We start from the raw sequence: 17,234 nt of genomic DNA on the forward strand, positions 1-17,234 counted from the left end.
GTCAGCCCTAATACCTACTTAATAGAATTTTGTTTGTATGCAGTTTTAAAATATCGTAACATGATAGAAGTGAGATAATAAAATTTCCTAGTGTTACCTGAACTAAAGAAAAATATATTATGTTTATACAAGTTTTGTGTTGTGTTTTTGTTATTCATTGGTGGTACAAAGACAATCTGTCTGTTGTCCTTATAATAGTTGTTCAAATGAGTTATAAATAAGAGTAAGATAAAATCAGCTTAAGAGAAGCAAATGATAAGGAACATACAGATACCCTCTACTAGACTAAGACAGCAGGATCAAAGAAACTTGCAAGGCCTGAGACAAGGAGAGATGAACCCCAGTTCACTGCTTATAAAGGACTTACTTCAGTTTCACATCTCACCATTCACTTAAATAAATTACAGAGCTCAATCTAAATAAGGCAGCTTTTTTTTTTTTTTTTTAAGTCACAGGAAACCTTATTATTTGCAAGCAAAGACAGGGAGAGAGAAACAGACAGAGAAAATGGGCACTCCAGGACCTCCAGCCATTGCAAATGAACTCCATATACATGCACCTCTTTGTGCATCTGGCACATTGAATTGAATCTGGGCCGTTAGGCTTTGCAGACAAATGCCTTAACCACTGAGCAATCTCTCCAGTCTTAAGTACACTATTTTTTATAATTGTGTGTGTGTGTGGGTGGGTGGGTGGTGTGTATGCACGCATACATGGGTCAAGGTCTCTTGCTGCTGCAATTGAATGTCCATCTGGATTTACTTAGGTGGCTAGGGAACTGAACTCCAGGCTGGAAGACTTTGGAAGCAAGTGCCTTTAACTGCTGAGTCATCTTCCCAGCCACCAGGAATCAAACTGTTAAAGCTACCCAAAGGAAAAAGAAACAAATACTTGTAAACTGCTATATTGAAAAAGTTAATTTGAGTTTTATTTTTATTTTTACTTCTTGTGGCACTGGGGATTGATCCTAGAGCCTTGCATACATGTTAGGCAAACACACTGTAACTGAGCCCTATTTCTTACTCTCTTTTTAAAAATTTTCTCTTGGTTTTATGAGTAGGGTTTTTCTCTAGCCTAGGCTGACCTGGAATTTACTATGTAATCTCAGGTGGCCTTGAACTCACAGTGATCCTCTTATGTCAGCTGGGATTAGACTCATGCACTACCACACCTGGCTGGCTCTTTTCTGGTTTTAAAATAGTATCTCACTAAGTTGCCTTGTGGGTTGGATTTAACCCACTCTTTAGCCTAAAATGGTCTTGCACTTATACTCTTTACTGCTTCAACTTCCTGAGTAGCTGGGATTCCAGGTATATACCACCATGCCAGGCATCTTTGATTTCAAAAGTAATGAAGAGATCACTCAGACAAGTCTACATCATATCATTTCTTTAAGGTCACCAGTCTTCCCTGATAGACTACATTTCTGAAGGGCAAGACTTTACGACCACACATCCACTATCTACTTCTAAGTAGTAAATTAGCTTTCAATAATCATTTATTGAATTAAGAAATAAAACCAAAACTTACATATGTAAAAATACAACATAAGTGGAATAAATGAAAATAATAAAAGTCAAGAACATTCACAACTAATATAAGGATTAGAATCCTTGACATTGTAAGAATTTGTAGCAATCAATGAAATGAAAACATACTCTCTAAGAAAAAGAATGAGAACAGGCAAGTTACCAAAAAGCACACACAAAACAACTAAATATATTACTGATTAAACATAAAAATCAAAATATGAGATAATTTCTTGGTCTATCATATAAACAAACATTAAAGGTGATGGATGAGGGGTTGGAGAGATGACTTAGGGGGTCAGAGCATTTGCTGTGTAAGAATGAGAACATGAGAGGGCATGGTTTATCCAGTTTGATTCCCTAGCATTCAAGTAAACAGGCATAGACATACATGCCTATAACTCCAGCCCTGTGGGGATCATGAATACATCTGCACACATAAATGTGCGTGCACCACACATCATATCACACCACACATGCAAAGAAATAGTGATTGTACTTCAGAGTTAACATATAACACTGGAAAAATTTGAATAATAATTCTTTTTAAGAAAATGCTTCAGCAATATGTATGAAAAGCTTTATCAGTGCTAATTTTAACTCAGTAATCACTTAATATACAGAGTTTAGTTCAAAAACTGGGTGCCAATTATATGCCACATTTATTCTAATGGAATAATTGACAAATCAAGAAATGGATTAATATAAAAAGATGCTTAATATATTATTATTTGAAATTAAAAATAATTGGGAATGAACTGAATGTTCCGAGGTGAGGAAAGTTTAGGTCCAAATAATTACATATTTTATCATGCCCTGAGACAATCCATATGACAAAACAACTCACTGGGAACAATGTTCTGAGAAAATATTTAAATTCAAACGTACCTTCTTCAGTATTAGAAGAACCCCTTGTAGTTTGTTTTGGTTCACTTGAACTTAGCTGGACACTTTGTACAAAACTCTATAAAAATAGAAGTTCAGAATATAATTCCACATTTTAAAGTTCATGACATGACTAAGGACTTGAAAGCACTTGGAGTTGTATGCATCACTTTGTGATCACTACTCATGTTGCTTGTTGCCTACTTTCCTGTTTTGGAGCAGAAAACAAGAATTACTGGATTAAGATCTTTCTGTGATAAATGACTATTCAAACAGGTTTTATGTCTTTTGACCAGGTGACAGAAAGCTAGAATAACTATGCTGCATGCAGTTCCATAGGAAAGAGAGTAATCAGCAGTGGAGATAAACAACAATGGATACTGTAAGCCTTAACTTTAGCTAGCCAGACCAAATAAGCCAAGGGGTGCAACAGTGGCTTGTCTGTTATGAGGGAAATCAACTGCTCTCTAATTGGCCTGGAGGCCAATTCCACGGGAGGGAATACATGCCCAATACTGAGAACTTGTGTCAGGGGAAGTTATTAGCCCTAGGGGTGTAATGTTTGCTGGTGTCTGGCTAAATGTATGTACTATGCTCGCCAAACTGCCTGGTGAGAACTTCTCTTAATGTTCATATCCATGTATTAATGCTACTCTCACTTTTGGTTAGAGAAGCTTCTCTTTTCAGATTGTAGTGACCTTGGGATGAGTGAGAAGGCACCATTGTACTGAGAAGAAGTGACAGAGGAGTGCTCAACACTGAACTATCTCTATCACATCTTCCAAGGCTCAGGGTCCATTGCAGAAGAGGTGGCAGAAAGAATGTAAGAGCCAAAGGAATGATAAGACTCCTTACAGTGCACTCTTCTAGACACAAAGTGGCCTAAATATCCATGACCTCACAGTGCTTGACACTACCTACACACAACCATCATAATAGGAGGAAGATGATGACATCAGAATAAAAGAGAGACAGATTGAGAGGAGAAGGGGATATGATGGAGAATGTAGATGCAAAGGCAAAGTGGGGGGAGGGAGGGACATACCATGGTTTATTGTTTATAATCATGGAAGCTGTCAATAAAAAAAGGTTTTACATCTCATGAAAATTTCAGGTTGCAATGTTGTTGTATTTAGAGATTTGCAAGAGCAAAAATAAGCTGGTACCAGTCAAAGGTATGGAATAAAGGGAAGGTAAAAATTTACATTAAGGTTTATAACTTACTTGGTATATCTTTGTATATCACACTAGTAGTACAAATTCTCTGACTGGCTACTGTCATGGATAGGTAAGGATCTCAAATACCTGCTCCAGGGCTGTGTAGAATAAGGAAATTTCTGAGTGGTGGCAGTAAGTAGGCCCATCAACACTGTATGAAGGACACCAGCTCCCCCTCCATGAACATAGTCTTCTTTTTTTAAAGTTTCTTTCTTTATTTGCAAGCAGATATCTATCTATCTATCTATCTATCTATCTATCTATCTATCTATCTATCTATCTATCTATGTATCATTCATATATACATACATACATACATACATACATATATATATATATATACACACACATATATAAAGAGAGAGAGCGAGGGAGAGAATGAGAATGAGAATGGGGCACCAGGGCCTCTAGTCACTGCAAACAAACTCCAGATGCATGTGCCACTTTGTGGAACTGGCTTTACATGAGTGGGGAATCGAACCTGGGTTATTAGGCTTTTTAGGCAAGCACCTTAGCTGCTAAACTATCTCTCCAGCCCCTATTCTTCATTCTTTTTCTATTTCACGTAAGAATTGTTTGCTTTCAGTTAAAATTACCTGTCTAGGACTATATAGTTTGTCTTTTTTCCAGTATGCTCTGAAGAGTAGCTGACAGACTTTTGCAGCAACTATCTCTGTCTAGTTCTCATAGTCTGCCTGTTTCCATTATACATGTGAGACCTTTGAATGAAGCCCTGTTACATTTCTTTTACCTCTTTTGGATTCTTTCTGCATAGGGTTCAGCAAAATGCAGAATGATAAAATCTATTTTGTAAGAAGATGACAAAGTCCTTTGCTATATTATCTGAATATTTGATTAGGTTCTCTAGTAAAAAAATAAAAACAAAACAATGAGGGAGAAAATTTTTGACTTTAAAACTTGATTTTGATTCTAAGGTTAACAATATGTTGGGGGATATTTAAAAAGACATGCTGGCTTTAATCCCAGCACTTGGGAGGCAGAAGTAGGAGGACTGCTGTGTGTCTGAGGCCAGCCTGAGACTACATAGTGAATTCCAGGTCAGTTTGGGCTAGAGCAAGACCCTACCTCAAAAACCAAGCCAAACAAAGAAACATACAAACAAACAAAACTTTTGTGTGAAAGAGATGTGTATTGAAAGGAGAGGTAAGGATTTTTGGAAAGAAGGACAAAACTAGACTTGGAAGACAGTAAGACAGGATGAACAGCAGCAAGAGAGAAAATTTAAAAGAACCCCCTAAAATAAATAAAATTTAGAGAGGGTAGTAATAACAGGCATTTAAAATTTAGTTCATTCATTTTTATGATTATAGCTACTATATATTACTTTTATATCTGTAATATTTTAATAAAAATAAAGAAAATGGGGCTAGAGAAATGGCTTAGTGGTTAAGGCAATTACTGCAAAGCTTAAGGACCCAGGTTCCATTCCCCAGTACCATAAGTCAGATGTACAAGGTGGTGCATGCATCTGGAGTGAAGTTTGTTTGCAGTGGTTGGAGGCTGTGGTGTACCCATTCTATCTGCCTCTCACTCTCTCAAATAAATAAATAAATAGCTTACAAATAAATAAAGAAAATGAAGATAAGCTGGGTGTGGAGGCACATGCCTTTAATCTAAGCACTTGGAAGGCACAGCTAGAAGAACTGCCATTTGAGGCCACCCTGAGGCTACATAGTGAATTCTAGGTCAGTCTGGGCTAACTCGAGACCTGAGACTCTACCTTGAAAAACAAATGAACAATATATATATGAAAAGCAAATGGTAATATATTCACATTTTAAGTTTTGAGATGACTGGTGGAAATAATACAGAAGTTTAGGAAACAGCATTAGTTATTATTCCATTTGTAATTAGAAAATTCTGTTTATGTTTGTTATCAAGCACTAAGACTATGATTTATATAAATTTATAAATTTATATAGACTATGATTTATATAAATCATAGCTAGATGGCTTGGTTTTCTTCATAAGCATAGATCATGGTTGGCTGTTATATATTAAAAATTAACACTTCTTGGGCTGCAGATGTAGATGTGGCTTAGTGTTAAAAATGCTTGCTTAACATGTGAGAGGTTGTGGTTTTTCATCCCCAGTACAGGGGGAAAAGTGCATACAATATGTAAATAACAGGACCCTCAACTTACACCTCCAAATGTACTCCCTTTATAGGGTATCCTATCTCATTTCTATTAAAAAATTAGAAGTGTCCGGGCATGGTGGCGCATGCCTTTAATCCCAGCACTTGGGAGGCAGAGGTAGGAGGATCGCCGTGAGTTCGAGGCCACCCTGAGACTCTATAGTGAATTCCAGGTCAGCCTGGGCTAGAGTGAAACCCTACCTCAAAAAATTCAAAAAAAAAAAAATCAAAAAAAAATTAGAAGTGATATTTAAGTAGTTCCAAGTAAATTGCTATTTACTTATCTATTTCATATACAGAATATTTTCAATATTCTAAGATAAGCCTTAGATCATGTTAGGTCTTTAGGAAATGTCATACTAGACCACATTTATTTATTCCTCACAGAATTGTCTACATCATTTAAAAGTTATGGTTATGCTTTTGGCTTTTATTGACTATTTCTGTCTCAAACAGCCATATTAGTTTGTTTTTAACTGCTCAGCCATCTCTCCAGCCCTGTGTATTAGTTGTTTTTGAATTGTTACTAGAGACATACCCATGTACTTCAAGCTCTCTTATAAAAGGTCCTTTGGGCTGGAGAAATAGCTTAGTGGTTAAGGTGCTTGCCTGAAAAGCCAAAGGACTTAGGTTCAGTTCCCTGGGACCTATGTAAGCCAGATGTATAAGGTGGCACATGTGTCTGAAATTTGTTTGCAGTGGCTGGAGGCTCTGGTGTGCTCATTCTCTATCTCACTCTCTCTCTCTGCTTTTCTTTCTTTCTTTCTCTCTCTCTCAAATAAATAAATAAGCACAATATTTCTAAAAAAAGATGTCTGAAGAAAAGGTCAAATCTAAAAAAAAAAGGTCCCTCATTTAGGAAATATCTTTAAGGGCTGAAGAGATGGCTTAGTGGTGAGGGCACTTGCCTGCAAAGTCTAAGGATCCAGGTTCGATTCACCAGTACCCACGTAAACCAGATGCACAAGGTGGTGCATGTGTCTGGAGTTTGTGCCCTGGCATGCCATTCCTTGCTCTCAAATAAATAAATATTTTTTGAGGTAGGGTCTTGCTGTAGTGCAGGTTGATGTGGAATTCACTACGTAGTCTCAGGGTGGTCTCTAACTCATGGCAATCCTCCTACCTCTGCGTCCCAGGTGCTAGGATTAAAGATGTGCGCCTCCACGCCCAGCAAATAAATAAATATTATTTTAAAAAAGAAAACATCTTTAAAAATTTGTGCCACATGCAATATCATTACCAACATCTCTTAAAAACTACAGTCTTCTTATGTCCCTTCTCTCTCTCCTCTTTCTTCTGCCTTTACAAATGTATACTTTAACTGGAATTTGTTGTGAATTGCCTCTGTTTCCAGAGTTGGTGATACATAGTAATAGGTAAAATAGTAACTTCTTACAGTTAATTAGAAATCTTTGTGGCAACTGATCACGTAGACACACATGCAAATATAGTAAACAAGCACAATAAATCTTAGCACAAGATTCCCAGACTCATGGCCATGTTCATACTCATGCTGTGGCACACAGTTTACAGTAAAAGTACAGTCCTGTAAGAACACTTGGCTTTTCTCTCTTTCTTTCCTTCCTTCTTTCTTTTTCTTTGTTTTAGTTTTTTGAATACTTTTATTTATTTGAGAGAGACAGAGAGAAAAGGAAAGAGAGCGGGGGCGAATGTATGCTCCAGGACCTCCTACAAATGAGCTCTAGACACATGTGCCACTTTGTGCATCTGGTTTTTATTTGGGTACTGGGGATTCAAGCCTGGGCCATCAGGCTTTTCAAGCAAGTGTTTTTGACCATTGTCAGCCCACACTTTACTTTCTCAAGAAAATTGTACCACTGAAGAGAGATCTTTGTTGAGACCATACTTGCAATCACTCACTCATTCACTGGACTTCATTACTACAACCACTCACTCATTCACTGGACTTCATTCCTACAAGTACTTACTTGTTCACCAGACTTCATTCCCACAGATTCAGAAGTTTTTCTTTTTTGATCTAAAAGGGTTCTCCATTTATTTCCAACAATTCGTTTTCTTCTTGTAACAGCAGAATCTTAAACAAATGCAGCATAATGTCAAGAATTATACAAGTTGAGTTTGTCATCTATATCCACTACCAAATTTCAAGTTATTTTCAAACATTACAGAAAACTGTGGAAGCTTTGTTCATTTGACCAGAAATTAAAAAAAAATATTTATTTATGACAGGGGGAGACAGGAGGGTAAGAGAGAGTGTGAGGGAGAGAAGGAAGGAGGGAAGGAGGGAGGGAAAGAGAGAGAGGGAGAGAATGGGCATATCAGGGCCTCTAGCCATTGCAAACGAGCTCCAGATGCAGGCCTCACTCATCATGTGCATCTGGCTTACACGGGTTCTGGGGAATTGAATCCTTAGGCTTTGCAGGTAATCACCTTAACCTCTAAGCCATCTATCTAGCCCCAGAATTTTTTATTCAGTTTCTACAAATTTCATGCATGGCACAGTTACAACAATGAATTCAACCAAATTCTTGCTATGGGGGGTTAGGGCTTAGAGCAGTGATCTCCAAAGATACCAAAAGCATTGGGAAGGTGTAATACGATACTAGTGTAGAGGCAGAACATTTACAATTTCAATTTATATTGATCAAGAAAGAAATTAAACTTCACTTATGTCTTTTATGATGCTGGGAACCTTGTTAGCTGGCAATGCCATCAATTAATTGTACACAGTATACTCAGTTATTAGAAAAGTTCTGAGTAAGAGAGCTTAGCATTTACTAATGCTCTTTACTTTCCTTCAGTGTAATAAATTTGTATGTACTCAGGTAAGTGGATTTAGGTATCTCATGTAGTATTTGAAGAAGTCTTCATAAAATGAGAAAATAGAAGACAACATTTTTGTAGGGCTTTAATATTTTAATATTTAAGGTGAGAGGTGGATATATGGATGGATATGTTATTTTTGCATAACTAACTAAAAATACATTCTTACATAGTCATATATCAAAGATAATACTAGGCCAGGCATAGTGGCTCTCACCTATAATCCCAGCATTTACAAGGCAGAGGTAGGAGGATCGCCTTGAATTCAAGGTTAGCCTGGGATACAGAATGAGTTCCAGGTGAGCTTAGACTAAAGTGAGACTTTGCCTCAAAAACTCAAAATAAATTAATAAATATATAGGATGAAACTAATAAGTGAACAACAAACTAATGGAAGAATGGTAGAATTGACACACTTATTGTTATTATAAACTCCTGGCCATATAATAAGAGTGACATTTTAAGTGTGCAATAAACTCAAAAATTATCCAAAAACTATAACATATCTTACCTTGAATGTGTATTTTACCATGAGATGTTAGCTAATGATATTATGTATAAAAAAGTTGTCATAATTTAAAATTTTATTTATTTGAAAGAGAGAGGAAGAGAGAGAGAGAGAATGGGTGTGACAGGGCCTTCTGCCACTGTAAATGAACTCCAGACACATGTACCACTTTGTGCATCTGGCTTTATGTGGGTAGTGGGGAACCAAACCCAGGTCATTAAGCTTTGCAAGCAAGCACCTTTAATCACTGAGCTATCTCTCCAGCCCAAAGTCCCCATAATTTATAAGATATTTGAATGCTATGCAATCAAAACATTAAAATCATTTATTTACTTATTTATTGAGAGAGAGAGTGAGAGAGAGAGTGAGAATGAGAATATATGGGCATACCAGGGCTTCTAGCCACTGCAAATGAACTCCAAATGCATGAGGCACCATGTGCATCTGGCTTATGTGTATATTGGAGAATTGATGCTGGGTCCTTAGACTTTGTAGGCAAATGTTTTAATCACTAAGCAATCTCTCCAGCCCACAACAATATTAATAACAATGAGAAGGAAATAATTTTATGTAGTTAGTAGTTATTTTTATAATTATTTAAAATACATGTATAAAATATAAAAAATATTATAAAAAGTTTGTATATCATCTTCATCTCATACTTTAAAATTGATTGATGATTAATATTCTTAGTGTACATAAGTAATATACATATATGCTATACATATGTATATTCAACTTTTTATTAATAGTGACACAATAAAGCAATCTCCAGTCCACTGACTTAGACGAAAGGATATAAAGTTAAATGGTCATAGTAATTAAGTTACTAATTTTAGAAGTGGAGAACTTACAGATATTGAGAAGAGCCAGGATATTAGAGGGATGGATAGTTCAAGTGGAACAGTATAGAAGGTCATTCATTAAAGATGAATCAAGATGGAGAGAGATCAACATGTTAGCTTGTTCATACTTATCCAATGCAATGGGAAGGGCTTTGCATGAAAATGAGGCTGAATCAGGTGCCAAAGTCATCTTTTTTTCATTATCTTTTGTAGACTGGCCTCAAATTCATCCTCCTCCTATTTCAGTGTGTGGAGTTACAGCATGTACCACCATGCCCAGGCAGAATTATCTTTAGGGGAAAATGACTTGAGGCATCATGTCATGAGGTGGCATATTGAGTGTTGGGGCCTCATGAGAACACAGTTTTACCTGTCTAGCTCTCTAAGTTCTAACAGAGAGCAGAATGCCCTCCATAACACTCATCTCTATGCACATGTGTGTAACAGAACTGACCTGGTAAATAGGAGAGGAAGGAATGAACAATATCAACCCTCACTGAACCAGAATTCATTAGTGAAAGACATAATTTTTTAAAATCCATGGGGCTGGGGAGATGGCTCGGTGGTTAAAGGTGCTTGCTTAAAATCTAGATTTTTGTAGGCAAGCACTGAATATTTTTAGTCTGCAATCTTCTCATTTGATTTCCCATTTGCTAATGTGGCTTGTGTCCAGATATTTTAAGAAAAGTTTGAGGGCTGGAGAGATTGGCACAGTGGTAAAGGTAAACATTTGCTTGCAAAATCTGATGGTCTGGGTTCAATTTTCCCATAAAACCAAGCACACAAAGTGGCACAATGTTTCTGGAGTTCTTTTGCAGTGACAGGAGGTCCTAGAGCGTCCATACTCTCTTTTTCTCTATCAAATATATATTTGAGGTAGGGTTTTGCTCTAGCCCAAGCTGACCTGGAACTCACTATATAGTCTCAATTTCACAGCCATCCTCCTACCTCTGCCTCCTGAGTCCTGGCATTAAAGGCAGCACCACCATGGGAACTAATAAATATTTTTGAAAAGTCCCTCTCACTTAAAAAAAAATAGAAAGAAAAGTTTGAGTACTTACTAATGTTCAAGCCCTGCTAGGACCTGTAACAGTGATGCATTACAAATAACATCCTTTGCCTTAAAGACTCATGGTGTAATTGAAGAAGACAATGAATATTTGATTTTAAACTACTTCTACTTTTTGTTGTAAGTTTTTAATTGTTTATGACAAAGAGAGAGAGAGAGAGAGAGAGAGAGAGAGAGGGAGGGAGGGAGGGAGGGAGGGAATGAGAATGGGTGCACCAAGGCCTCTAGCCAATGCAAATTCCAGGTGCATGCACCATCATGTGCATCTGTCTTATGTGGGTACTGGGAAATTGAACTTGGGTCCTTTGGATTCGCAGGCAAGTGTCTTAACTGCTAAGCCATCTATCCAGCCCTGGTTTTTTTTTTCTTAATTTTATTTATTTGAGAGAGAAAGAGGCAGAGAAAGAAGACAGAGAGAGCAAGCAAGACAAAGAGAGAATGGGCATGCCAGGGCTTTCAGCTATCACAAATGAACTCCAGATGCATGCACCACCTTATGTATCTGGTTTACATGAGTACTGGGGAATTGAATCTGGGTCTTTAGGCTTCACAGGCAAATGCTTTAACAACTAAGCCATCTCTCTAGCTCTTGGTTTTTTTTTTTTTTAGGTAGGGTCTCTCTCTAGTCCAGGCTAATGAACTCACAGGATTCCTCCCACCTTTGCCTCCCCAGTGATGGGATTAAAGGCATGCATCACTACATCCATCTAATTCTCTGTATATTGATACTTGTTTGTACTATTGGAAAAAGGAAAGAGTTGCTTTTCTGTTCATCTCCATCACTCATAGTTTTAACTCTTTGTCAATAGGAAACTGAGTCTACAGGCAGCAAATTTATGGGTGTCTAGAACACTCCCTAAGAAGAGGAAAGTAGCTTCATAAGGAGTCAACTGAAGGTATTTGCATTCTAGAGAATTAAATATTCAGAGTTTAAGGCAATGGTATCATTTCTTTCCCCACATCACAACAGAACTATACAGCAGATAGAAACAGAAAAGTCCTACTTAATAGTAACAAAAGGCATGGGGAGATCAGCTACATCTATTACTAGCACACAGTAATACATACAATAATTTAAAAAAGAAATGAATATATTACAACACTTATTCACCGATTTAGAATAGTAAGTGAATAACATTTAAATGTTATTCAATTAATTATTACATTCAATTAAATACTAAACACTATTTTACAGGCTTAACTTCACAGAAAATTTGACTACAATACTGCGGATGGAATAGTCTAAGTGGGATGAGGGACAGGGATGGAAGACAGGAGGAAGGTTAATCAAAATTTGAGATGTTATGAATAAGGTGTATGGAAACCACTACATTGCTGGCATACTTGTATTATATGCTGAAAGGGAGTTTAGGCTGAAGTATCTTGCAGAGGTGGACAATGTTATGCCCAGAAGCCATAGGTTGTTATAGAAAAATTTCAGTGCTAGGGATGGGGTTGTTGGCCAGGGAGGGTCCTGATGCTCCCCAAACATTACAGCCTATTTTCAAAGCTCTTGGTTGCCACCAGAACTAGATGGTAAGACCCTGTTGCTGAAGACTCCACATGCTTGGGCTGAAGGTCACTGAGAAATCATGTGGGAGCTGAGCTGGAAGCTTCTTCCCTGTTAACTAGCTATCAGGATGCTAGAAAGAGCTATGTAGCATGCAGCCTTTTAGGGCAGAAAAGTAATCAATGGTGTTAATCAGCAGTGGACCCTTATAAGCTTTATGGCTGGTCAGGCAGGCCAAATGTATCAACTCATGCAATGATGGCATGTCTGTTATGGGAGAAATAAACTGTTCTCTGATTGAACTAGATGTCTGTTCCACAGCAGGGAATTCATGTCTGGTATGAAAAACCTAGTCAAGGGCTGGAGAGATGGCTCAGCAGTTAAGGCACTTGCCTCCAAAGCCAAAAAACCCGGGTTTGATTCCCCAGTACCCACATAACACCAGATACACGAAGTGGCACATGCATCTGGAGTTCATTTGTAGTGGCTGGAAACACTGACATACCCATTCTTTCTCTTTCTCCTTGCAAATAAATAAGTGAATAAAATAATAAAAACCTAGTCAAGAGCCTATGGCTGGGGAGGTCATAAGCCCTAGGGGAAACTATCACTGCTATCTTGCTAAATGGATAGATTATACCCACCTAAGTCTATACACTTATATTTATGTATATATAATTTTTTTCAAGCAGAGAGAGACAGAGAGAAGAGATACAGACAGTGTATAGGCAACCCCAGGCCCTCCTGTCACTGCAAGCAAACTCTAGACACATGTACCACTTTGTGCATCTGACTTTACATGGACACTGGGGAATTGAGCCCAAGTTATTGGGTCTTGCAAGCAAGCACCTTAACTGCTGAGCCATCTCTCCAGACCCTATGCCCTTATATTAATGCTACTCTCACTTTTAGCTAGAGAAGCTTTTCTTTTCAGATGGTTGTGATCACTGGAGTGACTCAGAACTCACCACAGTGCTGAGAAGAAGTAATAGTGGACTGTTCAGCACTGTGAGACATCTCTATCACCTCCTCCAAGGCTCAAGAACTATTGTGGAAGAGATGGTGGAATGAATGCAAGAGCCAATGGTAGGGGAGTCATCCAGACACAAAATGGCCTTAATATTATTCATGACCCCACAGTACTTGACACTACTTACATAAGACCTGCATAAGAGGAGGGGAAAAAATGGTGCCATCAAAATAGAAGAGATTAAAGCTGGGTGTGGTAGTACATGCTTTAAATTCCAGTACTCGGGAGGCAGAAGGATCACTGTGAGTTCGAGGCCACTCTGAGACTACATAGTGAATTCCAGGTCAGCTTGAGCTAAAGTGAAACCTTACTTTGAAAAGCAAAGCAAAGCAAAGCAAAGCAAAGCAAAGCAAAGCAAAGCAAAGCAAAGCAAAGCAAAGCTAAGCAAAGCAAAGCAAAGCAAAGCAAAGCAAAGCAAAGCAAAGCAAAGCAAAGCAAAGCAAGCAAAGAAAGCAAAGCAAAGCAAAGCAAAGCAAAGCAAAGCAAAACAAAACAAATAGAAGAGACTAGTTGGAAAGAAGGGATCCAGTGAAAGCGGGATTTGGGAGGGGAAGAAAAGAGGTAGAGGACAGGGAATATGATCATGGTATACGGTATATTGTCAATATTTATGGAAGTTTTCAATAAAAGTTCAAAACAAAAAAAGAAAACGAAAATCTGACTCTAACAGTAATGACAAATAATATGGCACAAGAATCAAGTTCTCTCTACTAGATCAAGTTATAGTACTGAGAGGCAAATTTTTTATAAGACTAATTTATAACTTGATATTTACAGTGCACATTGCCATCTGTCAATGAGGAAAATGTCACATGACTTAAAATAAGTTTGCCTATCAGGAGGTGTACATCTTATCTTACCGGTGACCTTCTCGTTTTGGCCCAGCCTGTTCTTCCCTCGTTTCCACAAGAGGATTGACTCTTCTTCAGTATTCCCATGAGTCACAGGCTGGGAACTTTCCTCACCAACAGGACTTCTTTGGGTGCAATATAAAGTCCCATCTTGCTGCGAAACCATTTGAGTTCTATTTAAATGATTTGGTTTGGCTAAAGTTTGGCACTCAGAATAATAATATGATGGTAGAGTTGGTATCACAGTGACCAGGTCAGAAGAAACATCTGAGTGTGGAGGACTGCTTTCTTCATTCCACTGACATGACTTGTGTTCACTTGGAAGCACATACACTGAATTAAAGCAGTTCTGTGACATGATGCTTTGAGAATTTTCAGGCATTATTGATTGACACTGAGATACTTGCATATTTTTACCACTTCTAATGTGTGATGGTGGTTTAGGGGGAGGATGAGGTATAATTAGCATACCCTGAGTTTGAGCAAACATACTGGCTTTGCTTGCAGACTGTGGCTGCATGATAGTGCCTTTTCTGTTCACGTACTCTAAGCCTGGCTGGACTTTTTCAGGCCCTATTCTTCTAATTCCTTTTGCCCCACCTCCATGGGGTTTAACTTTCTGAGTCTTAGGGTCACCATTATATACAGGGGTTTTGATTTCTCCTCTTTTGCATGCTGGCCAGGCTTGTTTAGTAAAGGTATGATCTGAATATATGAAAAAGTTCAAAGGCACACTGTCATTTTCAGATTCTCTTAAATTAGCAACATTTTCTGAGACAGAATCAGGCTTGGATGCTTTCCTATCAAGAGTATTTATAGCACAGTCAGGAATACCCCATGTGTTGCTTCCAGTTTCACTTTTAATGTGAAGCTGCTGAGACACTCCTGGACTGCTATTCAGTGAGTGACTATTACCAGCACTGTTTTCTGTGTTACCAGTTTCATCAAACCACCTCAGCTTTTTAATAGTCTTTGGGATTTCTGCATCTTTCCCCTTTTCTTTTGTCAGTTCAACACTATCTCGGATAGCTTCAGCTGTTTTATTTCTGAACATAAAGGCCTGGTTGATAATTAGTGTCTTAAGATAATCGTGTTCATATTTAGATTCTTTCTTTAAGATACTTTTAAGAAACCTCACACTGTTTCGCTCATGAATGTTGTATTTCATTTTCTTATGCCGGTCATGTAAGTCATCACCAGAAGTTACCTTAGATGATTGTGCCGATGTTTTGGCTGTTTTTTGTTTTCTATCTTTCAAATCAGAATTTTGGGGTATACAGGTGGCTTGAAGATTTCTTGAAAATAAAGGTGACTCTTTTTCATTACAGTTAAAATATTTTGTGTTTTCATTTTTAACATCTTTCAGTTCCTCTGACTTATCAGAGCACTGAACTGGGTCAACTTCTTTAATGTGCATATTGCTGTTTGCGAAAGGCCTGGCAGACTGTGCTTTAGATGACGGAACAAGAGGTGTTACCACTGGTACAGATGAAGCGGGAGATGAAGAGGTTCTGTTCTCTTGAGTGAATTCAGGCTGTTTGCCTGGGCTTGACCGTGGACCTACTTTCTGTGTGTGAGATGCTGGAGTAGTCCAGGCTTTGATGACTTTAAATGTTGTTCTCTCAGTGACTGATGGCCTCTCCTTTTTGAGTGTACCAGGAGTGGTGTCACTTGTCCTCACAGTACTAGTTTCTGAGGCTTTTTCACTTTTTCTACCCAGTGCAACTCTGGGTGCACTGCATACAAAGACTCCTGAATCATTTGCAGTACTTGGGACTCTCTGCATAGTTCTACTCAGAGTACATGGAGTTTGTTCTTTATTTCCAAAACATTCCCATGAAGAAAGAACACTAGATTTATTTAAAATATCTGAGTAAGGTGTGATAGACTGAGTATTCTGAACATCTAGATTTGTGAGCCAGTCGTTTATATGTTGAGTTTTAGAGACTGACAGTTTGTCTTCATCAAAGCAGTTGAGAGTAGCTGACTGCAGATGTGCTGACTTAAGGGAAACTCCAGCATTTTGTTGTGTCCATGCAGTGGACTCCTTATCAAGTGCTACATATATTTCTTCAAGTTCTCCAGCCTCAAGACTGTCTATACTGGAGAGAGTTTCAGTATTTATCTGATTAACTTCATCACAAAATTTCTGGGGAAAAAAAGAAAATTGTCTTATGCCTTAGAAATTTTCAAATGGCAAACTTAATGATATGCCATTGCTAGAGTTCAATTCTCCTTGGAATATAAAATAAATTAATATGACTATAAATAGTATAGGTAAAAAAGTATGTAATAAACATTTTTGCTTTAGTTTTCCTCTGAAAGTAATTAATTATTCTAGCCACAATTACAGTATAGAAATAATTTCTAATCTATGAAAAATATAGACTTTCTTGAAGGTTTCATAATAGTAAAAGAAAATTCTGAAAAAGAGGCCTTTTGTTTGTGGTTCTAGGGGTTGAACAAAAAGAGAATTAAAAATATTTATTTGTTTGCTCATGTATATGTCTTACCACTGCATGGGTGCTGGGGAACTGAACCCAGGTCAGGAGGCTCGGCAAGCAAATGCCTTTCACTGCTGAGCCATCTCCCCAGACCTGAAAAGAGACTTTTAAAAGTTCTGTGATCTTATTGTGAACTTCTTGTTGGTAAAGGACATATCCTTTTTATAAAGGTTGGTCTCATGTTATACAGTAAGGCTTTTAGCTCTTGTTGTAAGAACTACAGAAGGACCTTCATAAAAACATCTATGTCTGGGAAGATCAGGAGTTCAAGGATAACCTTGGCTATACAGTGAGTGTGAGGCTAGTTTGGCTATAAAATTAT

At 37.8% G+C, this 17,234-nt stretch overlaps 1 protein-coding gene across 2 annotated transcripts in view; it reads right to left on the reverse strand.

Annotated features, from left to right (window-relative positions):
* Positions 1-17,234, reverse strand: part of Cep126 (centrosomal protein 126) — a 44,399-nt gene that overhangs the window by 4,883 nt on the left and 22,282 nt on the right. For both annotated transcript variants that reach the window (XM_045146428.1, XM_045146427.1), the window contains 3 exons: positions 14,418-16,557; positions 7,740-7,846; positions 2,418-2,493 (listed from right to left, as the gene is read on the reverse strand). In XM_045146428.1, coding sequence (XP_045002363.1) covers positions 2,418-2,493; positions 7,740-7,846; positions 14,418-16,557 — 2,323 coding nt within the window. The remainder of the gene's footprint in view (positions 1-2,417; positions 2,494-7,739; positions 7,847-14,417; positions 16,558-17,234) is intronic.

Source organism: Jaculus jaculus, chromosome 3 (genome assembly GCF_020740685.1).
Source record: "Jaculus jaculus isolate mJacJac1 chromosome 3, mJacJac1.mat.Y.cur, whole genome shotgun sequence".
NCBI classification, from domain to species: Eukaryota; Metazoa; Chordata; class Mammalia; order Rodentia; family Dipodidae; genus Jaculus; species Jaculus jaculus.